The sequence below is a fragment of the Agelaius tricolor genome, unplaced genomic scaffold (genome assembly GCF_023055355.1).
Source record: "Agelaius tricolor isolate 1412-34295 unplaced genomic scaffold, bAgeTri1.0.p SCAF_9, whole genome shotgun sequence".
NCBI lineage: Eukaryota > Metazoa > Chordata > Aves > Passeriformes > Icteridae > Agelaius > Agelaius tricolor.
The window spans coordinates 11,888,000-11,915,712 of NW_027269269.1; the positions used below are offsets into that span (position 1 = coordinate 11,888,000).

At 44.4% G+C, this 27,713-nt stretch overlaps 2 protein-coding genes across 2 annotated transcripts; both read left to right on the forward strand.

The window, feature by feature from the left end:
- Positions 1-1,140: 1,140 nt before the first annotated feature.
- Positions 1,141-8,590, forward strand: LOC139593160 (high affinity choline transporter 1-like). Its single transcript, XM_071433851.1, has 8 exons — positions 1,141-1,318; positions 2,321-2,434; positions 4,012-4,167; positions 4,638-4,786; positions 5,303-5,446; positions 6,425-6,578; positions 7,420-7,637; positions 8,069-8,590. The coding sequence occupies exons 1-8, from the start codon at positions 1,141-1,143 to the stop codon at positions 8,588-8,590; spliced, it is 1,635 nt and encodes a 544-aa protein (XP_071289952.1).
- Positions 8,591-20,548: 11,958 nt separating this feature from the next.
- Positions 20,549-27,097, forward strand: VSTM5 (V-set and transmembrane domain containing 5). The gene is made up of 4 exons (XM_071432765.1): positions 20,549-20,768; positions 23,781-24,110; positions 24,211-24,351; positions 25,907-27,097. Exons 1-4 carry the CDS (start codon positions 20,684-20,686, stop codon positions 25,948-25,950), a joined length of 600 nt encoding a protein of 199 aa, XP_071288866.1. The 5' UTR covers positions 20,549-20,683; the 3' UTR covers positions 25,951-27,097.
- The last annotated feature ends 616 nt before the right edge of the window (positions 27,098-27,713 follow it).

A 27,713-nucleotide genomic window follows, 5' to 3' on the forward strand; every position in this document is an offset into this window, starting at 1 on the left:
AGAGGTGTCTCAGACAACACAGAGTTCCTGCACTTCTCCCCTTTTCTTCTGCCAGCCATCAGCCTGTGTGTTCCCACCATGTCCTGCCAATGGGATATGCTTAGCCTGTGCCACTGTCACTTCCATGCACAGCCACTCCTGTCTGTCTGCAGGAGCTGGCACACTGCAGAAAACCCTCCTGAAGATTTGGCCTTTACTCAGAGTGCATCTGAGAAGAAGACATTGGAGATTTCACGGTGGAAATGAGCTACCCACTCCATGGATGAACAAAGATATCCAGGAAAGTCATATATGTACCCTAAAATAGGCAGACTTTACATAGAATTGGTTATAAAAGCCATACAGGGACAGATGGTAAAGATTGACAGAGCAACTGAAAAGATATTGGTGTGGCAACTCTACAATAAATGTACAATAAATGTAACCAACTTAATTCCATAATGCATATATGAGGTTTTTCCCCAGAATTATTTATCTTAACAGAGAGGCTCACAAAGTTTAAAAGTCTGTATCATTCTTATAGTTTCATTGAAGAGTCCAACACCACCTCACTCTGTTACCACTTTCCGATCATTTCTTTGAGTATCATCATGTATCTCCTTTATTGGTCAATGGTAAATCTTTTTTTACTGTTTCCTATGTTTATTTTGATCATTGCTGAGAGTTTAGTCTAGTCAGTTTTAAACAAATTCTTAGCCCTGTCTTCTGCTATAGCCTTGTGCCTAGAACCCAGAGAAATATGGATTATCTTCATACCATTTCGTATCAGACAAAATATAACATTTCCCCTACTTTAAGCCAATCTGGTAATGCCCCACACATCAGTTTTCCATTAGGCATATCATCACTAATCCCTATGCTCTTAATCTTTGCTCCTCACAAAAACAAGATTGGATATCTACTGGAGAAGGGGGAAGGCTGCAGAATTGCCAGTGTTTTTCCAAAGACAGACTCTGCATCTGGTTCTCCAGACTTTTGGGGTTATCACTCTGTTTCATACTGCTTCTTTTGTTGCAAAGTCCAGCAGTTCCTTTACAAGGCACCACTATTTCCACTGATTTTTTCTGATTGTGTACTCAATCAAAGAACATTATCATCACACCATTATTCCTCTATATAACCTAAATTGAGCAACAGAAAATGGCTCTAAATATACCAGGCTTAGTATCTCTGAGTGTATTTTTTACCTTAACTTTAGCTACTGGAATTTGGGCTTCTTGGAAAAGCAGAAAGGATCAGCAGAACAGGAACCCAACAGAGATGGCCATGGTTGGAGGCAGGAATATACATGTTTTCATTGGATTGTTTACTGCAACAGGTAAGCTTTCTTAAAAGACTTTTTAAAATTCTTCTTAAAACACATGTATTGCATAGATCTGGGTGACTTTTCTTTCAAAGGAAGTGAACTCCTTTAAAGTCAGGGTAGATTTTGCTTAAGTGTGACTTTAAAGGAGTATGGTTTCATGAATCATTTTGGGATGGATTCTTACCAACCTCTTCACACTTAGCAGAACCTAATGTTTATGTATATTCTCTTAAATTAAAGAGATTCGTTTAAGAGTTTAGTTAAGAGTTAAGAGTTTAATTTAAGAGTGACAAAAGAATACAACACTTTTCATTAAGGAGGACTGCGGTCTTAGTTGTGAACCAGTTTCTGTTATCCAACATAACAGAAGAATTTTACTGACAGAAAAGTCTAGTTCTGTGTGAAATAAATTGTCACTCATGGTGAACATTGGTCTCTCTCTTAAAGAGAGAGTTTCCCTCAATTCCCTTTTCTCTCCTTGCTGCCTGGCATAATCTGAAATTTGCTTCCCTGACCTGTGTTTTGTAAAGGCATCCCCCAGTGGCATTTCCATGGCTAAGGCACCTAAATCATTCTTGTAGGTTTGTTATCTGACTGCATTGCCTGTTTGCATTTGTTATCCCTAATGTCGATTTTCTAAGACCCTGTAAGTGATGCTCTTGAAAGAGGGCAATTCTACAAAGGCAATTCCATTTCCTCTAGCAAAAGTCTTCCTCTGAGAAAAAAAAGTAATTAAAAATTACTATATTCAAATTGCCTCTAAATGTTTAAACATTGAGCTTTTCCATGCACTCACAAATATTCATTCTTGAAGCTGGAAAATAATTTAGAGTGAGATTATAATACTATTACCTATAGTCAGCACATCTCTGTATGGCAGAAAACTTTGCAAAGAAAATAGAGGTGTGATGAAATATTTGTATGAGAAAAATATTTACAAGTTCTCAGAGTGTTTTGCAGGGCTAGTTGAGAATACGTCTCTCAATTCTGACCTTTCATCTTCCATGATTACAGCCACCTGGGTTGGAGGAGCATATATCAACAGCACAGCTGAAATCGTCTATCTGCCTTCAAAAGGATTACTGTGGGTCCAGGCACCTGTGGGATTTGCCTTGTCCCTTGTTATTGGTAAATAATTCATGTGATTAGGACACATAAGCTTTAAAAATATATCATAGGAGTACATTAAGATATGTAACAGAATATAGGGTACATTTTAAATGTGATTTTGTTTTTTCAGTCTCCCATATATTGAGAATAAGCATTTATAATGCTGTCCTCTGAACTGAAACATAGGGTAGCTTGGAGCTAGTGTAGAGTTTTGCCTGCTTGTAGTAATTTATAGGACAAAAATCTTATCTGAGAATTTAGAATAATATGTCTATTGCTTTTTTGTGCATATTGCTTTTTTCACATGGTCTCTAATTCACAGACTATTGAGAGTATTGGTATCTAATTTTTTCCTTGTAATTTCTGAGTGATGAAATAATAGTATCTTGATTTTTCCACTAAAATGCATTCTTCTGAGTAGTCTCGTCTCAGGATGAATGTGTCCTGTATCCAGCTTACCAGCTTATGCCACTTTGTAGCTGGTCTTTTTTTTTTTTTGAAACTAAGCTAAGTGTGCAGTGTTCTATACCTGAGTTGCCACTTCTAACTCTGAGAATTACTGGACTCGTGCTGAGGTTCAGCTCTCTTGCCAAGACCAAAGTTGCTTTCAGGCCACATTGTGTTATACTAGAACTCTCCTAGGGACACAGGATGATGAAAGCAAGGAGACCTGTGCAGACCTTACACAGGAATTTCTAAAAGAACAATAACCTTTATTCTCAAGTCAAAGAAAAGAGTCCAACTGACGTGAATATGAATCAAGCTTGGAAATATATTGCCAGGACTGCTTATGTGAGTAATTCCTACTAATGAAACTGAGGAGTGCAGGTCTGATCCTGCAATCTTTGCTCAGGTCAGTAGTGCCCAGACAAGCAGTCCTGCTGGCTTCAGGGTTAGACACAATATGTATTCTTTGGTTTTAATGAGATGGCTGCACATCTGAGGTCCAATATTTAGATGAAGGTGGGTGAGACTCTGCTCAATGTGCAGATTAAAACAATATAGTCCTGGGAAGAGACAACGAAGGCACCAAAATGAAAACTGTAATCAGAAAAGGACCACATATCAACAGGTTGCATCACATGACCAAGGACAAAACTTTGCTTCCTTTTTAGCCAAATATGAGACTTCAATGCCTCACTCTGGCTATTGTCATCTTCCATGGGATGCTTTTCAATAAACTTTGTCTCAGATTGGTAGTACTTTGAGGATGCAGAGGAGATTATATATGGGTATCCACTGAGCTAAATTCCTGTTACAGTCACACAGGTATTTTGTGCCATCTGGGGTACCACAGGGGGTGACCTCCAGTAGCCACTTCAGAAAGATCTAGGTGTGCCAAAAGTGGACAGTCATATATATAAGCTGTAAGCAGATATCCTTTATAAGATGGGAACTCTCAAATGGATGAAACCCTACATTTAGCAAGTGAATTTAAACCCTGGTGTCTGATTGGCTGCTTCATTCTCTAGGGTCCATTATGTACAAATTCACTGGGTGGGTCTGATAGACGTATACCATATTGCTCTTACCTCTTTTTTTCCTGGAATATAAAATATGCAAAATTCTACCAAAATGTCATTTCTTTCTGATAGGTGGTTTCTTCTTTGTAAATCCAATGAGATCAAAGAACTATGTGACTGTGATGGACCCCCTTCAAGAAACTTATGGGAACATGATGGGAACCTTACTTTTCATTCCACCACTGCTAGGAGAGGTGTTCTGGTTTGCAGCCATCCTGGCATCCCTAGGTAAATACTTGCTTTCCTGTTATATCTGTTAAAGGTCACATGGACTGACAGAGTGTAGTACACCTTTGTGAATTGTGGAAAGCTGTGATTCAGGTCTCCTTTTGTGAGAGGAACAAGCATTTCTCATTTCTAGAAAATATATTTTCAGGTTTAAAACAAATAGTGCTATATATTCATTATATTATAATACAGAACTCTTCCAGTATGAGTTTGTACCTTCCTCTTCCCTGTAGGAGAGCAGATGTAAAAAGGCAAAGTGCCTTGGCAATGGCCATGCAGCAAGGTGAAGCAGTAAGAGCAGGAAGGAATCGTGGGCTCTCTTGAGCTCCCACTGTGCACATTCTCTATAGACTGCATTTTTCATACAGTATGTTGTACTGGCACCAGGGGAATAACATATCCTTATTTATCCTCTATTCTGCACATATGAAATCTGTCTTAAAACACTTGACTGCTGTTCTTGTCTGCAGGAGCAACAATGAGGGTCATCTTGGATATTGGAGGCTCTTTGGCTATCACCATCTCGGCCTGTACTGTTATACTTTACACTCTGCTGGGAGGCCTCTACTCTGTTGCCTACACCGATGTCATCCAGATGGTTTTCATTACCTTCAGCCTGGCAAGTCCTGTGCATTTCTTTGGTAGTTTTCTAACTAAAGGGAAAAGTCCTGCTCTTCTTTTCAGCATGTCTCAGACAAAAAATAACTTCCTTGACCTGCAGTTCCCCTTTAGGAGAACATGCTTCCTGAAAAATATTACAATCTTTGTAAGTCTTTGTACCTTATGCATTTCAGACAGTGCTCACACAAGCCACTGGCCTTGCTGGGTGAACACACAAGGGTCTGCACAAAAGTGAAGTTTGCAGAACCTATCTAGAACCATCTTGAATGGAGAGAGATCTGTCTACAGAAAGTACCAATTAACCTGAATTACAGACTCATGGTCTTGATGATGCCATTAACCAGAAACATGTAGATTTAGAGTAAGGTAGGGGCAAGGCTTAGAGTAAGGAAGACTCTAAGTCTAGGCTTAGTCTTATGTAAGTCAATGTTCTACATCTACCTTAACCTAAGCATCTGTTCTCCAAGAGCAAGGATACTGGGAAAATGGTTAACAACTTCCATTTCTATCCTAGTGGATCTGTATCCCCTTTGCCCTGGTGAATTCTGCAACAGAAAGTATTTATTACACTGCAACCCATCAATCTTACCAAGACCCTTGGATTGGGAAGATAGAAAAACAGTATCTTGGAAGGTGGCTGGATGACTTCCTCTACTTGGTATGGAGTACTTCTTGGACAAGTGGTTGGGAGGAGAAATTGTGCGGGGACTTTCTGGAAAGCTTGCGAGTTCTACCAGCCAGGAGCCTTGCACTGCATGGCCAGCTGACACGGGCTGGAGGTGTAAAACTGTCCCTCAGCACCCCCTGCAGCAGCCTAAATGGACTGGGGAGACCCAGGGCTCAGCTGTGGGATGAAAAGAAGCAGTAGGGCCACTCCATCCTTTACCCACATGGAGGAACTTACCTCTTGGGTAAGACCATCCAGACAGCCAGTTCCTCTCCTGGGACATAAATTAGTAATTTCCTACCTTTTGAGACACTGGTCTTGCAGCCTCAGTATTGTGCTTTTAACATAAATATGTAAAATTCCCTCTGTCTGAAAAAAAAAAATAAAATAAAATAAAATGACTGCCAGTCATCAGCAAGCACAGTGCAATTTGCTCTACTGCACAACACAACTTTTGAGTTATCAATATAGCCAAGACTCCAGGAGGTTGTTCTGCTCTTACTAAACTGATAATAGGGACACATAGAAGTTTGTTTGGTGAGGACAGAATATTCAGATTTTATCTGATTCGTTTTGTTTACTAAGAAAGTGAAAATTGTGGTTTTATTTTTCATTTTAAAAGCTGAATAGCTAAGTTTGGGTAGATTTATTTACAAAAGCTGCATTCCTGAAAAACTTCCCTTTCATTTTCTCTGTGCCTGATTCACAATTCCAAACAACCATTTTTCAGCTTTCTCCATCTGCCAAACCATTAACCTGTTTTCATTAAAATTTCACATCCAATGTGAATGGATGAAAACAAAGAAAACAGGGAATTCTCAACTATCAGAAATATTATCCTTAAGAGTTAGAGCTGGGCAACATTTATGCACTTGAAACGAGAATTTGATTATTTGAAATTAGAATTTATTACGGATGATGACCTACAGCAGCCTGGTGGGTACCACTGGTAACCAATGAATGTTTCAGGTGCTTGGGAGCATCCCATGGCAGACTTACTTCCAAAGGGTGCTCTCTGCTGCCTCAACAGGACAGGCAAGGCTCATCTCCTACCTCTCTGGACTCGGGTGCTTTGCTATGGCCATCCCCTCGGTGCTCATTGGGGCAGTTGCAGCATCAACAGGTAAAATGAACAGTTTGTCTCTGAGTAACCAATGTGGTTTTGGCAAAGGTGATTAGAACAGGATCCAAAGAAGTCCTGACAGAGACTTCAAATTACCCCATCCCATGATCCTCGACACTAAGATAGGCGATCTGTCCAGAAAATGTGAAGTCCTCTGAGGTACACTGCACAACTACTTACAGATGTTTAAACAGCCCCAAGACCTGTTTAAAGCTATTTCCTTATGATGAATGACTTTTCCCAGACTTTGTGTTGAGGAAAGATGAAGGCAGACTCTCTAAAGCCTTGTATAATCCTATTTTAGAAGAAATTTTATGCTTCCTTCTGTTCATGCCTTAGACATGTAAGACACAGCAATCTTACTACAGATTGTTAATAAGGTTCTTGCTTGCAGGAATCAAGTTCAGTCCTGTAAACTCACAGTCTCCATGCAGGGAATCAGTCCTGTGTTGGCTGTGAGCAAGGGTAAAAGGCAGCCAGACCACTGAACATTTAAGGAAATCAGCTCAAGTCATGACTTCATCCAATTCCCTTCTCCTCATGAGCGGTGTCTAGAGGTTGACCTTTAATAGAGTCAATTCTGGAATCACACAAAGCACACCCATTTCTATAGATGCTGCTGAGGAAAAAAGAAATTTTTTATCTAGTGGGAGCTGCAGCATGCTAAAGGGAATCACAAAAGTTCACAAAAGAACCAAAAAAAATCAATCTAAGTCCTAAAATACTTAGTGGGTCTCAGTTCCTAGCCCTTTGTGACTGGCCCTTCTGAAAAGACAATTTTAAAGCCAGCAGAAATGTTCACAAAGGATTTGTTGTGACTTTTCCTTGTTTTGTTTTAAAGACTGGAATCAGACAAGCTATGGTCTTCCAAGTCCATTTGAGAGAGGGGAGTCGGCGATGATCCTCCCACTTGTTTTACAACATCTCTGCCCAGCATACATCTCCATTACTGGTTTGGGAGCCATCGCTGCTGCTGCAATGTCTTCTGCAGATTCAGCTCTTCTCTCCACTGGCTCCATGTTCGCTCACAATATCTACAGGAAAATCCTGAGGAAAAAGGTACCTGCTTGCAGCATTCAGTAGTTTTGGTGTCAGGAAAGACAGTCTTGCTTCAAGGCTATTTCTAAACCAGTCTTTGACTGGAGGTGTGTGTCCTTCAGCTGCTGAACTGGTTTCTGGAGACAGAGCTCCAAACATAAGCCAGGGGTGTTCATATCTTTGGTAGGGGTACCAATACCCACACTGGTGAGCTTTGCTCATTCTAACAAGACTAGTGTAAAATTTTGACTAAGGTTTTAATGGAAACAGCATAAAACCATGACCCTTAAAATCAGAGGCCCCCTCCAGGGGTACCTGCCTTGCCTGGCTGCTGGTAGTAAGTGGTGCCTGAAAGCATCAAGGGCTTGGGGAGAACCAGCCCAGGCCAGGGCAGTGGTGGCCATCCTGCCAGAAGACACTGTGTCTCTAATGCTGCAATCTCTGCTTTACAGGCTTCAGAGACAGAGGTGTTGTGGGCCATGAGGACCTCCATGGTGGTGTTTGGGGCCGGGGCTGCTGGTCTGGCTTTTTATTCCAACTCTGTCTACGACCTCTGGTTCCTCAGTGGGGAGCTGGTGTACGCCCTCCTCTTCCCCCAGCTCTGCTGTGCCCTCTTTGCACCCAGCACAAACACCTATGGGTCAGCTGCTGGCTTCTTGGTTGGGCTCCTGCTGAGGCTGCTGGCAGGGGAGCCTGCCCTGAGCATCCCCCCTGTCATCCGCTACCCAGCCTGCTCCCTGCTGAACGGGACCTACAGCCAGCTCTTCCCCTTTAAAACATTCACTGTGCTTCTTACCTTGGGCACAATCCTTGCTGCTTCACACCTGGCCAAAGCTTTGTTTCAGAACAACCTCCTCCCTCGAAGCTGGGATGTTTGCAATATCACAGGGAGAACTGCCATCCTCATCCCCTTGCAGCAGGTGGAGAAACAGGAGCCTTTGCCAACCACTGCACTAGAAGAGAACCATGATTAAATATGGGGTTTCATTTGAAAGGCCACGGCGTGTTCAGCAGTTAGAGCATGGCACAGACAGCATCGCTCTTTGCTTTCTCCACTAATAGTTTATTTAAATTCCTCACCAAGAAATAAAGAGGCATTCTGTTCATCCAAGGAGAATATGTGAGTTTGAAGTCAGCAGTGATTAAAGTCACATGGTGAGGGAGCACAATCTTGTGGTGGTGACCACAGAACACCTTGGGCCACAGCAGTGGTTGCTTTGAGGTGCCCCTGGTATTCCACCTGAAAGCAAAGCTATAATCCTGCTCCCACACTTAGGGAGTTCCCAAGTCACCTACTTTTCCGGCCACAAGGAAGACAAATTAATGTCTGATAGATTGGGTATTCTTGATTAAAAAAAAAAAAAGGTGAGCAGGCCTGTTTCCATTACACAGCAAGGGGTTTAGCATAATCATCCCTGGGGAGCACATCAAACCCCTGAAAACACCAATTACTGAAAGCAGTGCAACTGCCACAGCAGTGCAGCAGTAATATCAGTTCTGCACCATTCCTTGTATGCTTTCCTTCATACTGCAAAAGCTTTCCTTCATACTGCAAAAGTTTTTGCATGTCTCTCCCCACTGCAGTATCTGCCAGTGGATCCCTCAGCCTGGGAATGTGTGAGACATTCCCTCTATAAAACCTGGTAGGGCAGAAATAGGTAAACAAGGTAAAGCCACAGCCCTTAACTATTCACTAAGAAACATCTACATAGCCACTGTTTAACAAAAACCAGATAGCAAAATAGAGGTGCCAGACAGACTATTGGAATTTTGTCTAAAACATGTTACATTCAAATCTGAATTTTGTCTAAAACCCGTTAAATCACTTATGTCAAGGTTTTACCCTAGCATAGCAACGGGATGGCATGTGACATACACAAACTGGTGTGTGAGAAGTCAGAGGACTGTTATGACAGAAAGGTGCTGGAAACTGATCCTAAACTTTCCTGCAGGGACACAAAATCCTAAAATGCTGAAGGCAAGATCCCAAAAAGATTCAAGCCACAAATAATACAGAAAAGCCCCCAATACCTTGTTTGCATAAATTCTTAATGGCTTGGAAGACAAGAAACCCAGATAAATAGCGAGTTTGGACTCTAGCCTGCAGTCTGATGGACTGAGAACATGCCCCAGTGAGATGGAGCATTAAGATGTGAGCTGAATTAAAGATTCAGGAGGATTCCATAGTAATGGCTCACAGATGGCTGTCATTTTATACTTCCTTCAGCAGCTGTGCAGCAACTTACCAGGGTCAGTTGCAATCCACCAAGAACCATACTCACAGTACCTTTCCAAAGTGGTTGTGGGAGCTGCTGTGAGTGGAAACACCTGGCACTACTGAAAGGAAGATATTTACTGGCATAACTAAAATATCCTGCAGCAGAGTAACCCTCACAGCCGAGAGAGCTGCTGAGGTGAAAACAAGGCACTGCTCCGTGATTTACTTCCAGCATGGGCATGCACAAGGTGAGTAGCTCCACTGGTGCCACTGTGCATTACTGCAGCAAGCCCAGCAAGAAGCCACAAGACTCTGAATTGTACCAAGGCAACTGCCTTGGCTTGGGAGGAAGACTGCCAGCCCTGCACTCTAGATTTGGCTTTGAGGATTCTGCTCCCTGTGGAGGATCATTCATCTCTTTTAAAATATCCATCCTCAGCAAGGTGGAGATTCTGCTCCTCCTCAGAAAAATTTCACATAACCTAATGTTTTGTGCTAGTGTTAGTGAGCACCTGGGCACACTAACCTTCCAATGCACAGCCACCCTCTTGATATGCTTTGTTAAACCAAGACCAGGAATTCTCTCCTGTGTCTCTAGAGATTGCCATGAAATATTAATTATAATGTGTCTAGAAAAGGGGGGAAAAAAACCTGCTTTAAAAATCAAAAGCTTTGCCATTGACTATGGCCCTAGGCTGTCACCCACGGGAGTCTTTGACACAGCAGTGATTTGAGTGGGAGTGTGTGAGGTTGTGCTTACGCAAGGGAGGCACCAAGGCTGTCATTACCCCAGCGCCAGGAGAGCAGGGCTCTCCTTAAAGCACAGGTTCTGGATGCTGATGCAAACATACTCCCCTGAGAGATTTAGGAGTGACCTAGTTTGGGGACCTGTCCATCCCCCTGTGTGGGGCAGAACAAAGCTCACATGCTTTGAACCAGGGCAGAGACCTGCTGCATGACCCAGATAAGAGTGAAACCCCAATACCCTCATGCCAAGGTTATCACCCTACTTCCTGACCATAGAATCATAGAATGCTAGGGGTTTGGAAGAGACCTTGAAGATCATCTAGTTCCAAGCCCCCTGCCATGGGCAGGGATGCCACTTACTAGGTGAGGTTGCTCAGGGCTCCATTCAACCTGGCCTTAAACACTTCCAGGGATTGGGCATCCACAATTTCCCAGGGCAACCTGTTTCTGTGCCTCACCAACCTTTGAGTAAAGATTCATTATTTAATATAAAAATACCCTCTTTCATTTTAAAAATACTGCCCTTGTCCTGTCACTATCTGTTTATACAAAAAGTCCCCTTCCCTCCTTTTTATAAGCCCCTTAAGGTATTTGAAGGCCATAATGAGGACTCCATGGAGCTTTCTCCTCTGCAGGCTGAGCAACCCCTAATCTCTCTGTCTGTCTCCATAGGAGAGGTGCTCCATCCCTCTGATCATCTTTGTGGCTTCCTCTGGTCCCAGTCAGCACATTTTCCTGTGCCAGGACCCCAGAGCTGGATGCAGCACTGCAGGTTGGGTCTCACCAGAGCAGAGCAGAGCAGAGGGGCAGAATGCACTCCCTCGTCCTGCAGGCCACGTTGCTTTTGAAGGAGCCCAGGATCCATTCCACACAGCAGCTCTGACAGGCAAATGTCTACATCTGGAGATACCTTTCCACTGTTGTGCTCAACTTCTGCTTTTACCCTGCAGAGACCCAAAGTTTGACATTGCAGCCTTTCTGTGCTAACAGGTTTGGCATGGCAGGCAATAGATCCACAGCTTCCTGAGAGAGCAGCGAAGGACACTGCTGAAGAGTGTCACCACTGCCACCACGTTACCACCCAGTGTCACCACAGAAACTCACAGAGACTTCAAACATGAGTCTTTGCTGTCAGGGGTATCTGCCATACTCAGCCATACTTGGCCCTGGCAAAGCTTCCCTAAATTTCATACCACTAACAGCGCTCTGCTTTGTGTGAAGAGAGGAAAATGGCAAAAACACAATTACAGTAACTCTCACAAATGCTTACCATTTTCCATCCTTATATGACTCTCTCCTCCGACATCCCCCAGCAAGCTTAAAAAGAAAACATTCATCAAGGTTGGACAAAGTTTTGGAAGCAATTAGGTGCAAGTAAAATAAATACAAAAGTACTTCTGTCCTATACTTAATGCCCAAATGCCTAGTTGTTCCAGTCCAGCAGACTCAAGGTCCTTGAGGTGTTGCCAGCATGGGGGATAATGACCCAACTCCTGTGAAGCCATTCTATTCATGGATTACAGCCTCTGGTTCATATTCCCTTATTTTTCTTCCAGTTTACCTCTCCACATGTGGACTTACCTCCTTTGACCCTTAGAAGTGTCCATGACAATGACTCTATACAGTTTCAGTTTTGATTAACTTTTCTCAGCCTAGACAGCTGCTACATAAAGCAGCAAACACCAGCATCCAGCAGTACTCTATTGTTTTCTTGGCTGGCAGGATCCACTGAGATACCCTGAGGCTTCCATTGTCTTGTCTTTCTTTGACATTTTTACAGTTCATCTTTAGAGCATCTGAGATGGGATCAGACTGAAATTCGATTAAGAAAGAAGAACCATACAAAATCAATGCCATATGCATTAGGTAGATTAACAACTGGCAGGTTTGAAATGCAATTACAAGTAGGAAATTGCCATCCGGTATCAGAACCTTTAGTGAGGGTGATTCTTGGCATCATGTGGACCTGCATGTACCAGTGACTGGGTGGGCAATGAGGAGCAGTCCACATCGTGTGCTCAGCTGGTCAAACAAGCTGCAGGTCAGTGTGGGCTCAGGGACAATCTAATGCAGGTATCTACAGACAGATCAAGTGTATCACAACCTAAAACAAACTGTTGGCTGTGTTGTACTCAGAGGAAGGCCTGAGTGATGCTATGCACTGCAATGTCGAGATTTAGGCGAGATCAATCTTACCCAGAGCATGCTCCTGCTACTTTGTCTCTTTTTTTCCCCTCACGGGCAGGGCTTATGACAACATCCAGTGTCTGGAAGTTAAAACTAGACAAATTAAGACTAAAATGAGGCTCAGCATTTTAAATGTAACATCCATTAAGTAGAGCAAGTTGGCAAGGGCTGAGGTGGATTTGCTATCACTAAAAAGCTACAGTGAAAGTGGACGCTTCTGTCAAAGTTATCCCTCTGTTTCAAGAGGAATCCATTCAGTGTAGACCTAGGATATCTGATGTCCAGCCCAGAGTTCAGACTGACAAATCTCAGTGACGTTTGTTCCTTACTTCTCTCAGCCCTACTGGAGATGAGCAATCTCCACAGGTACCACTGAGGTAACCACTGCCACTTCTGTATTAATGATGACATTGCTTAGAGCCCTGCTTGCCACTCTTGAACTCCAACAATAAGAAGTCAAGAACACAGTGTGATTTGGATTTCTAAATCTAAACTGGGTCCACCATTAGCAGACTCTCTGTATCCTGGACCCTAAGGGATCTGTTCAAACATGAGGGAAGAAGGTCTCCTTCTCTCAGTGATGGTGCTGCATGACTCCTCCAGCAGCCACCTACCCATCCTGCACTGAAAAATCAAGTTGCCACTCTGCTGTGTTGGGAGCAGTTCCTAAGTCCTCCACACACATAGGCTGGGGTGGGGTGAAAGCCCCAGGCTATAAGTGGTGTTGTGATGTCCACGTGTGGTGCTCCAGGGGGAAACCACCCACTGTGCCTGTGCAAGGGTCTGAGCTGTGACTGCCCTGAGTTACCCGTACTTATTTCCATGGGAGACACCATAATTACACCTCCATTGCTCAATCACAGTCATTATTTGAAAGACCACATGCCTGACATGCTTCAGCAGCTATTCTGCAAGGCCAGACGGACTGGATTCAATTCACCTCAGTGCTCTGTATTCCAGCAGCCTTGCAGGTGCTGTGTCCAGGCACGGCAACCGACACAGATAAGGAGATTGCCTGCAGCAAGGATCATCAGGTCTGGCTCTCTAGAGAGACCCTGTGGCAGCCCCTGCTTGGTGCTTCAGCAAGCCCATAGTGAGCCTCATCAGTGGTAGAAAAATGAGTTCTGGTTTTGGCAGCTCAGATGCCGTGAGGACATAGCTGTGTTGACAGGGCAGGTCAGAATAAATACTTTGCACCAAATTTAGACCAAATGAATTGGAGAGCTGCTTAGGTGATCTGCATAAAAAGTGTTGTAAAGACTGAAGTGTGAATATTTAAACAATGCATTTCAACTAGACCAACTTAATAATGCTTAATTATTGCTTTTCGTAATTATTACTCATGTTTAATTTTACTTGTCGCCCAACCCGTACATATCAGATTAGGATCCTGCACCCTAGGACTGTGATCACATCAGAGATGAGAGAAAGGCTTGAGCACCTGGAGCATCCCAGGATTTGAGATGAAAAAAGCTTGTGCTATTCTGGTAATGGACAGCAATGGAGACAAAAAAGGGGGAAGAAAGAGGGGAAAAAAGGGAAGACAGAAGAGACCCTTTTGCACTTGTCCCTTCCCTTTTTGAGACTGTTTTCATTCTGCACACAGTGGACAGATGTGCCATTCACTTTGCTGAATTCTGCAATTGAAAATATTTATATTGCTAATGAGCAACAGTGAAAAATACCATCGGTCTGCAAAGCTGAACTAGAAATTTGGAAAATGGTCAGATGAATCTTCCTTGTAATAAAGGCTCCTCTTGCATATTCTTTGTATGGTATAACACTAACCAATAGACATTAACCTGGGACATTGATGTGAGGTGAAGGGTTGTAGGAATGACTGACCTTCCAAAGTGTCCAAAGTGGAACATAATTATTTTATTTAATTGGAATTGCATTAATATTTAATTTTACCACCACAAGTTGAGTTAATCAGTGACATCAAGACTGGAGGCAGCCTGGGCTGCAGTGATAATGCACTAGTGGAGTTCACATCCTGAGGGATAAAGGTCAGGCAAAGAATAAAACCAGGACCCTGAATTTTAGAAAAAAAAACTTCCAATCCTTCAAAGAGTTAGTCAATAGGACACCTCTGGAAACCTGCCCTCAGGGGCAAGGGAGCAGAAGAGAGATGAGAGATCTTAAAGGACATTTTTCATAGAGCATAAAAGCTCTCAATCCCCAGGTATAAGAAATCAGGAAAGGAACGCAAGAGACCAGCAGGGCTGAGTTGGGACCTGCTAGAGAAACTAAATGCACAGGCAGTGGAGCAGGAACAGGTATCCTGGGAAGAGTATAAGGACATTGCTCAGGTGTGTAAAGATAGGGATGAGGAAGGCCAAGGAGCAGCTGTAGAGAAAGGAAAATGAGTAGTGGTTTTAAATTGGAGGAGATTCAATTTGTATTAGATACAAGGAAGAAAATTTTTACAGTGAGGGTGGTGAAATACTCGCACAGGTTGCTCAGAGAGGCAGGATAAAGACCACCTCAGAGACTCAAGATAGTGAGGATTTATTTTCTCTGTTTTGATATAAACTTCCTAGAAAAAAAAAAAAATCAATCTTGTACTTTGGTTTCCCAAGGAAAGAACATGGGCATATTCCACTCTCTGTGAGTACAGAGGAAGGATGTATTGTCTTGGAAGATATTTACTGCCACAGCAGCACCCCATGGGCAAATGTCAGCCATCCCCGCTCAAAGGTGTGCTTTGAGCACCTCCAATTTGATAAAAGCTATTTCCAAATGGCTCCCTTCTACTAAGCATCTGTGCATTCTCAGATAAACATTTCTGCATCATCATTTGATTTTTTTCCTCTCTTTCCCTAACCTGCAAACCCACAGGCCAAACCCACAAGATTTAGGCAGTCTAAAAAGTGCTTTAAAAGTGAATGAATGCTGTCAGACCAGAACTGCCCATTGTCTTTCTTCTTACAGCTCTTGATTGATCTGAGGTAAGAAAAGGGCTTTTTGTACTGTGCCTCTGCAGAAAAAATAAAAAGCAAAAAGAAACCAGTGACATGCAAAGGCAGATTTGACAAGGTTTTACTTCAGATGCTGAAAAATCCTTTTTCATCTTATGCAAACAGAAGGAATGTTTTTACACACCAAGACCTCACAACAAATGTTCTTCTCACTTCCAGAAGACCAGAATAAGCTAAGCACGGATGACTAACCTCATGGGAAAGAGGAAGGGCCAGCAGAATGTTACCTATTTTTTGACTACTTCTGTGCCAGGTGCATGTTTCTTTGCTGGTCTGGAAGCCTGCAGCTCTCTCCTGCTCTCTGCCAGCTGTTTGCCAGCTCACTACAACATCAACCAAAACAAGGGTGAGGAGCCTCTGCAGACCAGGCAGATGCAATGCCCTGCAGTTGCTGTCAATATTTCTTTGCTGAGTTTTCTCCTATGGTTTCTTGCAGGATGAAATTACCTCTAAAGGGCTATCTCAGATCTGTAATCTCTTCAAATATTTAACTCTGGTGGTTTTTATCTTTTCTTCAGCAAAAGACAAGGTCAAGCATTTTATCAAGTCCAAAAAAGACATCAATGCAAAAGGGTGAGAAAAAAAAGCAAACCCTCTGTATAAAGCACTTCAGTGTACTCATGCAGCATATTAGAGAGCAAAAGGAGCTTTCTGGCTCCTATCTGGCTGTTGTTACAATCGTTAATGTGGTTTTGTTCCATTACTAATGGCAGCAGAATGAGAAATCAGGCCCTCCAGACAAACTTGAGAGACTGTTGTTTCCCATCTGGCAATGAGAAGAAAGGAAAAAAACATTTAAAATAATGGAAATAAGCAAAGGGAAGACCTAAAATACTGAGCATGTAGCAATAAAATCTGCAGATGCCTACAGCAGGGTAGGAGTGGCAAACTAAATATTTTACAGACCTTCTAAGTAATTCCCAGAGCCTGGTAGTTTAAGGCCACTCTGTAATTAAACAAAGACAACCTAATTTTTTACAGTGTGTGTTATATTGTTTGATACATTTTTGTTTCCTAGAACTGCTGATTGACAAGCAGAGAAAAATAAAACTAGAAGAGCAGTACTAATGGATGAAAAACCTACAGCTTGGAGTGGCATATTGTTGCAGTGTGATTTCCTGTTTCACCTATCCCAACCTCTCAGGTGTGCCAAACTTCCCCCTCCCCCTTTGCCCTCCTGCTACGAGCTGTCCATCAATTTTAGCATTCCACCAAGGGCGTGGTGTGGTTGGCAGAAGTTCAAAGGATGCCCCTCAGGTCCGGGCTCATTGGCCTCTCCAAGCGTCTGTATCCCTTGAGCCTTCCCCTCCTCACACCTGGTTGGTGCCTCACCTGTCCCTTCCCCTTCCCCTGTCCCCGGGGCTAAAAAGGACACGAGACCATGCGGCCCAGCGTGCTATTTGGAGCTGTTTCAGAGGTCTACCATGCTGAAATAAAACTCTGGATTAAGACTCTATGATAGAATCCGCTCCTTTTCTCTTCACCGTTGCTTGAACCTTTTCCACCAGAGGTAAACTGAGTTCCTACTTTGCCTGGATTTGTTCTGAGTGCCCAGCTGCAGCACCCAGCCAGCCAAAGGTATCTCTGAGGTGAAACACCACAGCTGCCGCCTTTGGCCCAGCAGCAAGGGTCAGACGGGGCCAGGCACGTCCCACCCGGAAACATCGGGATTAATATTCTATAGCATATCATTAGCCTCATCTGAATGTGATTGGACAGAATTTTAATAAAAAGCTTTGCTAGGAAAATACATCATGAATATGCCAAGGTAAGTAAAATTAAGAATAACACTCCAGTCTGGCTTTTCTGTAAAGTTACTCTGAGTTAACTACCAAATCCTGCAGCAGAGCCAGGCAGGGTGCATCCCTTCACTCACACCTGGCAGAAACTGTTCCCCTCTGAAGCCTTGCACCAATGCCCAAGCACCAAAGCCCAGGATGTCCACAGCATCCTCTCCAAACTCCAGCCCAACAGCAGGTGATATCTGCTGAAGTTCATCCCCCATTGCCTTTGGGGTGCTGGGAGGTAGATGGGTGCTGGTGGGACTCAGGTGGGTCAAGCATCAAGGTTAAATTCAATTTGATTGGTTGCTAATCAATAATCCAGCCATCATCAGTACAAGAGGAAATGACTTTGGTTATGCTAGAAGATATTACTAAAAATTGCTTCTCTGGAAGGGTTGTCAACCACTTGAACAGGCTGCCCAGGGAAGTGGTGGAGTCACCACCCTGGAGGTATTTAAAAGACATGTACATATGGTTCTTATGGGCATGGCTTAGTGGTGGACTTGGCAGTGCTGGATTAATGATTGGCTTGGTGATCTCTTCCAGCCAAACTGATTCTATGATTCCTTGAAGCCAAGTGATTCTCTCTATAGTGACTTGTTGATGGGCTGTACCCCATGGCCTCCAGCAGCAGCCCCCACAGTGCAGTTCATGTGGCCACACTTCTCCACAGGCTGCAGGCAAGAAGACTGCCCCAAAATTTCCCCTGTCCCTGCTGCTCCCCTGCCTTGCCAGTGGGCCCCCACCCTGCCCAGCTGTCACCCAGCACTGCCACTTCACACTCCAATGCATTTCTGCTTAAGAGAAACCTCCTCCCTTGCAGGGGGGATGTGTGCAGCACAGAGAGAGGAAGCATTGCTTCCAAGGAGCTCTCAGGGAGAGTGAAACCAGCCAGCTTTCAAATAAATATGGTTTATAATGCTTTCTTAATGCTGAGCACTTTGTGATATGTATTTCTTGAGGTGCAGTTTATACTAAAAAAAACCTCTAACCTCTAGATATTTTATAATTTTCCCTTTAAAAAGAAGGAATTTAAAAGTTCTTTGCTGTTAATTATTGATGCTGAACACAAACACGGGACTTCCTTTTATCGCAAGACTGAACATTTGACCTATGGTAGCCAAAACTGTGAAAATTTGAGAGGACCTCCAAGCCTGTATTTCAATTTCGTTACTATCATCTATCTTTCCAATGAAGTGCATTTACTCAATGAAACCAGTTTGATACATTTAAAATATGCAGGGTTCAATTAATTTTGTATAAGTATATAGCTCATAAGTTGTGCTGCCAAAATAGTTCACTGGGCCATAAGTTCAAAAATAATTTAAATAAAGGCTGAAAGAAACAAAAAAGGAAAATTACACAAAGCACATCACCATGAGACTTTCTTTAATGCTCTGAGGAATAAAACTGCCATAAAGTGATGGGATCAGGAAGAAACTTCATCTGACACAATCTCCCCCAGGGAAAGCACTACACACTTTTTCATGCAATTACATTTTCACCAGGGACACCCAGGCACAACATTGGCCTAACACAGCACAGAGGATTTGGCAAAGCACAGGAGCAGCTCAGACAGATGAGGTGGAAGGGAAGCATTTCATGGCCAGCCTCTGCAGATCCAGTGCAAACACACTTCCAGGCAACCCCAGCACCATGGCGGGCTGCAAAACCTACATGGGATCTAACACTTGGGCAGTACGTCCTCACGGACCTCTCCTTCCCTGCCCCTTCATCTGAGTATCATCACTGAAGCTTCAGGAGATGCACCAGAAGTTGGTGAGGCTGGAGATTTTTTTGCACCTGAACAAAGTCTGGGCCCTGGAGTCCATGAAGATTGCACTCTCTCTTGTCAAGGCCTGACTTAATTCCTGGAAGTCCCTCCTGAGATGTGCATGAAAGAAGCTGTAATGCCATATAGAGCATGGCAGCACATGATAGTGTCACACTTGGTTGAAAAGCCCCAGCAGGAGTGAGTCCCCTGCAGCTGAGCCCTGCACAAGCCTCACTCCTGCTCAGCCCTCCATCCAGAGCTGTGCTTCAGCCATCCAGACCCCCGTGGGACTCGCCTGTTCATATGGAAACCTGCATGTAAAACCTGCATGCAAACCATACAGTGCAGGGAGAAAGTGGCTGCTCAGCGCAGGTGGCTTGGGCAGATTGCAGCTATCCCTCTCTGCCTGGCTGATTGTCCTCTCCTCCACTCACCCTGAGGAGCCTGTGCTGACCAGCACGCTGAAACGTCTCTCTTTATTCCACAACTCTACTAAAGAAAACTTGAGGAGAGGGAAATGCCAGGAAGAGAATGGAAAATCTGCAAAAAGGCTGATCCAGTGTGTAACTCTTTTCCTGGTCAGAGGGGCAGATCTCCCGGGAGTGTACATATATATATACAGGAATGCTTTTGAGAAAAGATGAATTTTCAGGATTGGGATGCTTTCATGTTTTCTAATCATGTTTCCCACTATCTCACACTGTCCGGTGCTTCTGAAAGAAGCACGAGGATTGCTGGGGACCTCCTCTGGACGATAATAGAAGGGAGAGAGGAGCACCTAGTGCATGTGCCGGGTACAGTGGGATGGGAACCAGGTTCATTTTCCAGCGTGGTTACCTGAGATGATCTCTGGGGACACAGAGATGCTGCTCTCCAGCCTTCCCCCCATCCCTGTCTCACCTGCATCATCATCAGACTTCTTGGAGGAAAAAAGTCAGTTTTAGCACCCTGAAGTGAAATTTCCCTTGCAGATGCCAAATCACACTTAAAACCAGCCTCCTTGGCCAGATGTCCCGATCCCGGGCTCGGCTCCCAGCTCCAGGCTCCGGCCGGGCACGGCAGGGCCCGGCAGGGTTGCGCCCATCGCGCTCATTTCCCTGCTGGGCGATGGTCGGCGGCCGGGCAGCGCCTTCCCTTCCTCACTCAGCCAATTGCATCTCCAGCCCGGACGGGAGATCGCGGGGTGTGAGCGGGGGAGCGCCCGGGGGCCGCTGCGGGGGGGAGCTGGGAGCAGCCCCGGCGCCGCGGCGGGAGCGGGAGGAAGAGGAGGGAGAGAAGCGAGGGAGAGGCCTCTGGGGCAGGCAGGCCCCGGGGTCGGGCCGCGCCGGCCGGCCCAGCCACTTAAATGCAACCCCTGGGGCATCGGCTTCCCGCTGATGAGACCGCTGCAGGGCCCTCGAGGCCGGAGCGCCGTCGTGGGGACCGTCACCCTCTGCCTGGCCGCCGGGTGGGCTCTGCAGAGTAAGTGTCCGGCTCCGTCCCTGCCTCCCCCGCTCCCTCCCCGGCGCTTCCCTGCTGCTCCTCGCCGCGATGCCCCGGCTCAGCCCCGGCTCAGCCCCAGCGCCCGGCATCCGCGGGCGGTGCAGAGCGCCCGCCGACCCCCGCCCGCGGCCAGCGCTCTGCCCGGCTCGTCCGCAACCGGGAGCGGCTGGGGAGGGGACAGGGACGGGACGTACCGAGACTGAGGCAGGCATCGCTGCTCTCCCTGACACGGTCAGGGGAGGCTCATCCCCGCTCCTGCCGCTCGGAGGGAGCGGGGGAGCCGAGCGGGAGCAGCGCGGCCGCGGGGGGGGGCGCCCCACGCCCCGGCCTCACGCCCGCTCCGGCAGAGGCGGCCCCAGCAGCCGCCGTGCCCCCGCTGCTTTTCCAGCGGCCGAGGGAACAAGGCGAGGAGGGGGAAACAACCCGGTTAGTCAGCCCGAGGGGTGTCTAACTGGGAAACAGGCGGTGAGGAGGGAAGGTGGGTTCTGATCCCGCACCCCATGGTGGGGTGAGTGGGGATGGGGCAACCTCAGGGAGCCGTCCGGTCCGGTCCCAGAGGGGCCTGAGGGAGGCTGCTGCCAGCCCCACCCTGGCCCGGGGAGCGGGGTGTCAGAGCCGCCAGCGAGTTTGGTTCAGTCACGGCACTCCACGGAGAGAAGTGACGCGCAAGCAGGACACCAAAGGGTGGAGAAGCAGCCCGCAGGGTTTCAGAGGCCCCTGTCAGAGCTGTCCCCCAGTTCAGAGCTCCTGCTGGCCCCGCCAGCCTTTTTGATTCTCACTCACTGCCCAACACACCGCAGGCCCAGCTGCGGTGCCGCGGCCAGTTCTGGTAGGCAGAGCCGCACTTCCCACCTTGACTCTTGGCCAGGCAAATACTTTGGAGTAGAGCAGCGTGCCAGGACGGCAAACTCAGTGAGCTCTGAGCAGCCCCTGTACGCGCTTCTCCTGGGTGCGTGTTTTACTGGGTGTGAATGGGCTGGTTTTGGGAGAAGCACAGCCGTCACCTTCCGTAGGGCGCTGCATGTGGGTGTGGTGTTTGCTCTCCAGCCTGGTGGATAGACTGGTTCAGGTGATCTAGGCACACTGCCTACTAAAAATGTTTTTGAATGGTTAGATAGATACTGCACTGCCTTTTTTAGCTTTGCATACCAGATAGGGACAGCACATGTTAGCAAATAATTTAATGGAAATATTTTAATTATCTCTCTTTTTACATTTATTTTGCAATTGCATATTCAAAACAAAGCCTCTATAAAAACATGAAAGGGTCACTGAGGGGAGACACTCAGCTCCTGTCTGGTCAGAAACAGTGGGAAAGGCCTTTAAATAAACACACGGACCAGAAAACAATTGGAACAATTTGCAGCGATTACCAGAGGTTCCCGGCTGTTCTGTTTCTGTAGCTGGCACAAACCTCGTTTTCACAGCTCTGGTTAGTCTCTCCTGCACACAGGCTGAACAGCAGACCACAGCTCAGCTGAGGATGCACTGAACTGCCCAGAAAGCATGATGTTCCTGCAGGGGGACTGAGCAGCATGAGTATGGACAATGTTCATGAAAGGGGGAGCCCAGGAATGTTATCTTGGAAAAAGTCTAGGTCCTATTTGGTTCCGTAGATGAGAGCCTGGGAACTGAACTGGCTTCTTGAGCTCCCCTACCTTATCCTGACCAGTAGAGTTAGTGAATTCTGCTACAGATCCCAAATACGGTGAAGTCAGGTTGTAATTCACCCATCTCTTCCATTTGTGGTGGCTGTGGAGGGCTCTTATTTTAAGATTTTTTACAATTTTTTTTTCCCTTGGAGATTTTTTTTTCTTTGCCTTTCTTAATCATTCTTATCTCTGAAGACTCTGCAGAAACTCCAGGATCATCCCCAGGTGTCCTGCTTTGCACTCATGCAGTGTAGCTGAGGGTCTCATTCTCACTCCCCCACGGGGTTACAGACATTTACAGGTCAGCATTTCTTTTTTGTTTTGCTCTTGCAGTCAGGCTGTTCCCACAGTAAGGGAGTAGAGCAGGTGAGCTGCTCCAAGCCAAACCAGGAAAAGGCATTCAGCCTTACTGTGTGCTTTATCTGCCTTTTGTCTGCTTTGATTTTTGTGGGTAGATAACAGGATTTCAGTCTTTAGCCAAGGGTCTCAGACAAGCCATTAATCAAAATAAAAATGTATGCCAGTTAAAACTCCAGTGTTGGTGTTCATCCAAATCTTCATGCAGAGACACCAAATGCAAGCAAAAATTATTGCAGTTACACATTAAACTAAGCAGTCAGTTCAGTTTTACAGTGTCACAAACAGCTCTGTAATCACATCAGGAGGAAGTAGATGAAAATTAAATATTCTTTTATATGCATTTTTGCCCGGATATCATCAGGAACATGAAGTCCCTGGCTTCTCAGGGACTGCGTACCTTTGGATACATGTGATTTATCTGCACTGGCTTATTAACTGGTGGCTTTTAAAAAGCTGATATTTCTAATGTTCATTACACATCCTGAAAACATGACAAAGTCCTTGCCAAGACTTCACATACTTATGCCTACTACAGTTCTTGCTTTTGGGGGATGGTAGTTAATGAATATGATAGATTACCTCAGACATGGCAACTAAACTTTCCATGTAAATGCAGGATTTTTAGATGAAGCCAGTTACCGATGAACAAAAGAACATTGCTCAGTTTTCAGAAAATTTTATGCTTATCCAAAGTCCCTTTCTATGTGGATGTTAAAACATTGAAACATATGCAAATATGTGTCCGCTATGGTTGAAGCATTTTTGCTATCACAAATTATAAATGTGTATTTAGTCTTCAAGTATGTATGTTACTTTTATGGAAAGCAAAAGAAAAGCTATTGAAAAGCATAATCTATCCCCTCTTAAAACAGATCACTGAGATAGGTAGGATGAATCACCACGATCCAGAGGTCCCAACCTGCCCTGGACAGTTGGTGCAGCATCACCTCCAGACTCACCACTCTCCTTTGTCTTTCAGCTCCCGGAGGAGTATCCTTAGTTGTCCCACAACCCAACATCAATGCAACAGTGGCACAAAACATTCTCCTCTCAGTTGAATACTCTTGCCGAGGCGTGGCCACCATTGAGTGGAAGCATGTGTCAAGTTGGGGCACCACCAGCATTGTTGAGTGGAGAAGTGGGAATTATGTCAACATATCCACGGTCTACAAGGACAGAGTGACTACTTTTGAAAATGGCTCTATACAGCTTCGGAATGTGGGCATGAGAGATGCCGGCTACTATTTTGTGACTGTAATGGAGGAGCATGGAACCAATGCCTATGGCACCATCATAGTCAATGTTTATGGTACAAACTACTCGGGTCTTCTTGGCTTTACCCTGTGTTTAAGCATCAATCTGCTTGTAATCAATTTTATAACATAATTTTTTTTCCATTTTCCCCACAGAGATTATCTATGAAGATTTGCATTTTGTAGCAGTTCTCTTCACATTTCTCGCTGCAGTATCTGCCATTCTAATCTGCTTCATGTGGCTGTGTAATAAATCTCTGCATCTATTTCAGAAGAAGACAACACACAAACTGACAGGTATTTCTCTAAAAATGTAGTCAGGGTATAGGGTCTTCAAGCCTGAAATTCGAGCCTAAAATTTGTACCATAAAGGTGCTAAACAGGACCACTGAGAAACAAGACTGAAAGTCTCAGATCAGTTGTCCTGTTCTAACTCCTTACTAGCTGAGGCAACTGAATAACAGGTGTTTAGTTGAAGAACAATCCACAGGACATCTACCTTTTTTGTTTCACATTAGAAATAATAAAATACTTCCCCACATTGCTGATTGCAAAACTTGGGGAGAAAAGGCCAGAGCTCAAATAATCCCCCATCAAAGGGCAGGAGACAAAGTCAAGAGCATTAGCAACTCTCTGAGTTCACATCAGCAGGGTGCTCAGCATCAGCAACTCTCTGAGTTCACATCAGTATCCTAGGGGAAAATAATCAAATGACCCTTGGGAGTGCCCCTACTTCAGTTCAGTCCTCAGCAGAGGACTGCATCTCCTTCTCTCAAACCCCCACTTCATCTGTTCACTTTTGATCCAGTTGCAGACTCCAACGAACACTGAGTAATATTAAAACCTGACACTGAAGACAACAGTCATGAAAAGCAGGTCAAGGGAACACAAGAGCTACACTGAAGGGACATATTAGAGAAGAAATTTCCAAGCTACTGCCAGGGATATTTGGCCTAGGCAGAAAGACAAGGTGCATGTTATGAGCCTGGGATCAAGCTCTTAGGCACATCTTTGAAATGGGAGGTTTCCTTTACCACTTCAAAGTATTTCAGATGTTTACCTGCCTTCTTTGTAAGTGCAGATCCCCTCGTGGTTTCTTGCCCTCTAGGTAAAAGGTCTGTATTTCTTCTATAAGAAGTGTTACATTACAACAAGCAGCCTAGCTATCAATATTTTACTGGACCAAGAGAGACACTCAAGCATCCTAAGATTCATGGCCCAGACTTTGTGTCAACTCTGCAAAACCTAATAGAAGAAGAAATTAACTTGGTTTGAGCTGCCTCTTCCTTTCTGTTGCTCATGTGTTGCTGCTGTTTTCATGGTGCATACACTACTCACAAGGTTCTGTAGCTACTGAAAACTTTCCTATCATGCCAGAATATACAGAATTTTGTTTAGATAAAGCCTCTTACTCCAGCTGAAGCCAGTCTTCCCACAGGGCTGAATTGAATAGACATACTTATGTAACATATGGCAGAGTTCAAGAAAGCACAGTTCTAGAAACTTGTGTGATCTCCCAGGAAATGGTCCAAAGCAGAGACCTAATTTCAGCCCCAATTCTATCTCAGAAGAGCCCTCCTTTCAGAAGTCATGAAGAGAGATATAAGAACAGTCCCTATGGACTTCATTTTCTTAGTATCTTTAGCCTTGTACCGGAAGAAATCATTGTCACTTTAAAGATTGTGAGAACCTCTTTGTACAGTTAAATATTTTGAAAATATGTATTTAAAACCTAATTTTAGATGAGAAAGCTTGAGCTAATAATAAAAAGTTAAAAATGTCTTGAGTTAATTTTGGAATGTTGGCTTTCCAATCCATTTGCCAATCAATAATAATATCCTTTCATTTACAGCAAGTACAACAGAAGAGATTGAACTGGAAACCATTGAGTGTTAGCCAAGGACTGTATCATAATAAAAATAACAATTCTACCTCAGGAGAAAGTGTTGGCCAAGAAAGCAAGAACAAACCTAGAAGGTAAAATGTTTGTGACTACTGCAGAAACATCCTGACTTGCAAAGTAATTAAATCAGCAGTGTCTGATGGAGCTGTTTCAACCTGTTAAGTTTTCGGTTCTGCTAGTCAAGGTCAGAGTAAAAAAGAGTAGGCTTTCATGCTGAGCATGAACACATTTTTGTGGCTAGCTAATAAAATCTAGAGCCTCTACCACTCTTAAAAACAACCAACCCTCTAAGATCAACCCATAAAGGAAATTATCATGGTCTTGAAGGACACCTGCATTTTGGATACAGCAAGTCTCCTATTACAGTCAGAGTGGTCATTAGTATCCATCAACATAATAAATTAAATATCTAATTACAGTATTACATTAAAAAATTAATTGCAAGCACTGAATCCTGTTTATTGCACCTATGCTGCTGCTTTTGGGTGTAAGGAACTTCCTAAAGCTCTGAAGACAAACTGCAATTTTTCATGAGACAAAACTGACTTTGAAAGAACGCTGAGCTGGTCAAAGTTCTCCCGCTTGTGTTTCCCGCAGTTGTTTACACTGCCCCAGGATGGATCTTAACACACATTTTATGACATTACTAGAGCAGGTGGTTGTACAAGGAACAGTGCAGGCAGGCACTAAAGAGAACACTGTCTATGAAGATTAGAGGGGTCAGATAAAACAGTGACACACAACACCAGCTGGGGTGGCAAAATACTAAACAGTTTTGTTGTAAAAGATGTCAAGTCCTTTGCAAACTTAGCCCAGTGCTGAACAATCTATCTGAGAAAAAAAGTTGTAACAGCATGTTTTTGAAATACAGTATTAACAAATACAGTTCTAAAATTGCTCCTGTTGAGAAGCCACCTTTGCTTTCCCTATGTTGTAAGAAAACATGAAGTGACCCAACTAATGTTTTCTTGAATCTGCATATTGCACGTATTGCAATTCTCCACCTGTAGATCTGTGGGGTGAAATAACATTTGTGTTTGTCAGTGAGAAAGCAGTAAACTGACCGAGTTCCAAATTATTCTGTTTTGCTTTTGTAATGAGAATTTTGCAGTGTGAAATAAACTTTGAACTTGGAAGACATCATGGACTAGTCTGCGCCTGTAGATTGCCACGTTGCTGTTTGAGTCAAACTGCTGCTGCTGCCTTTCTCACACTTTGTCTCACTTGTTTGCAAAAATCTTTTACAGGACAGGCTGACAGAGCTTTGCCTCTGGTCAGGGACTGGGATGCTCAAATGCAGAGGTACTGTGGGCTCCATTTGGAAAAACATTCAGGGAATTTCTCAGCAAGTACATAACGATGCAGGTAGGGGCCAAACAAGCCAAAGCATCCTGTGCACAGTAGCTCTAAACCATCCTATACTGAGCTGGTCCTTTGTAATACAAAGGGCCTCTCTCCCACTCATAAATTGAGGTACCAGATTCAGCTGTTTGCTCCTTCCTACATCTAGAACAGGTCAAAAAAAGTGAGAAATGAGGTAAGTATCAGATACAGCAGACAAGTAACAGTTTATTCCAATTCTCTGCTTTAAACTTGTCCATTTTTGTGTCTTTGAGTGAACCAAGCTTTGACAACAGGGAAACTAAGTGCATCTATTTCAATCACCTAACTTGAATTACTGGGTAAAGTATGCTTATAGAATATGGAAAACATTGTTAGGGGTTCTTTTTGAGCCCTAAATCTTAGACTTTGAACA

What these genes read in the sequence shown, in the direction of transcription:
- LOC139593160 (XM_071433851.1), top strand. Translation starts at nt 1,141, where the DNA reads ATGGCTCTAAATATACCAGGCTTAGTATCTCTGAGTGTATTTTTTACC. An exon ending in TGCCTTGTCCCTTGTTATTG is followed by an intron (nt 2,435 to 4,011) that starts GTAAATAATTCA and finishes TCTTTCTGATAG; the next exon opens with GTGGTTTCTTCTTTGTAAAT. An exon ending in GGCAGTTGCAGCATCAACAG is followed by an intron (nt 6,579 to 7,419) that starts GTAAAATGAACA and finishes TTTGTTTTAAAG; the next exon opens with ACTGGAATCAGACAAGCTAT.
- VSTM5 (XM_071432765.1), top strand. Translation starts at nt 20,684, where the DNA reads ATGAGACCGCTGCAGGGCCCTCGAGGCCGGAGCGCCGTCGTGGGGACC. An exon ending in CGCCGGGTGGGCTCTGCAGA is followed by an intron (nt 20,769 to 23,780) that starts GTAAGTGTCCGG and finishes TTTGTCTTTCAG; the next exon opens with CTCCCGGAGGAGTATCCTTA. An exon ending in GACAACACACAAACTGACAG is followed by an intron (nt 24,352 to 25,906) that starts GTATTTCTCTAA and finishes TTTCATTTACAG; the next exon opens with CAAGTACAACAGAAGAGATT.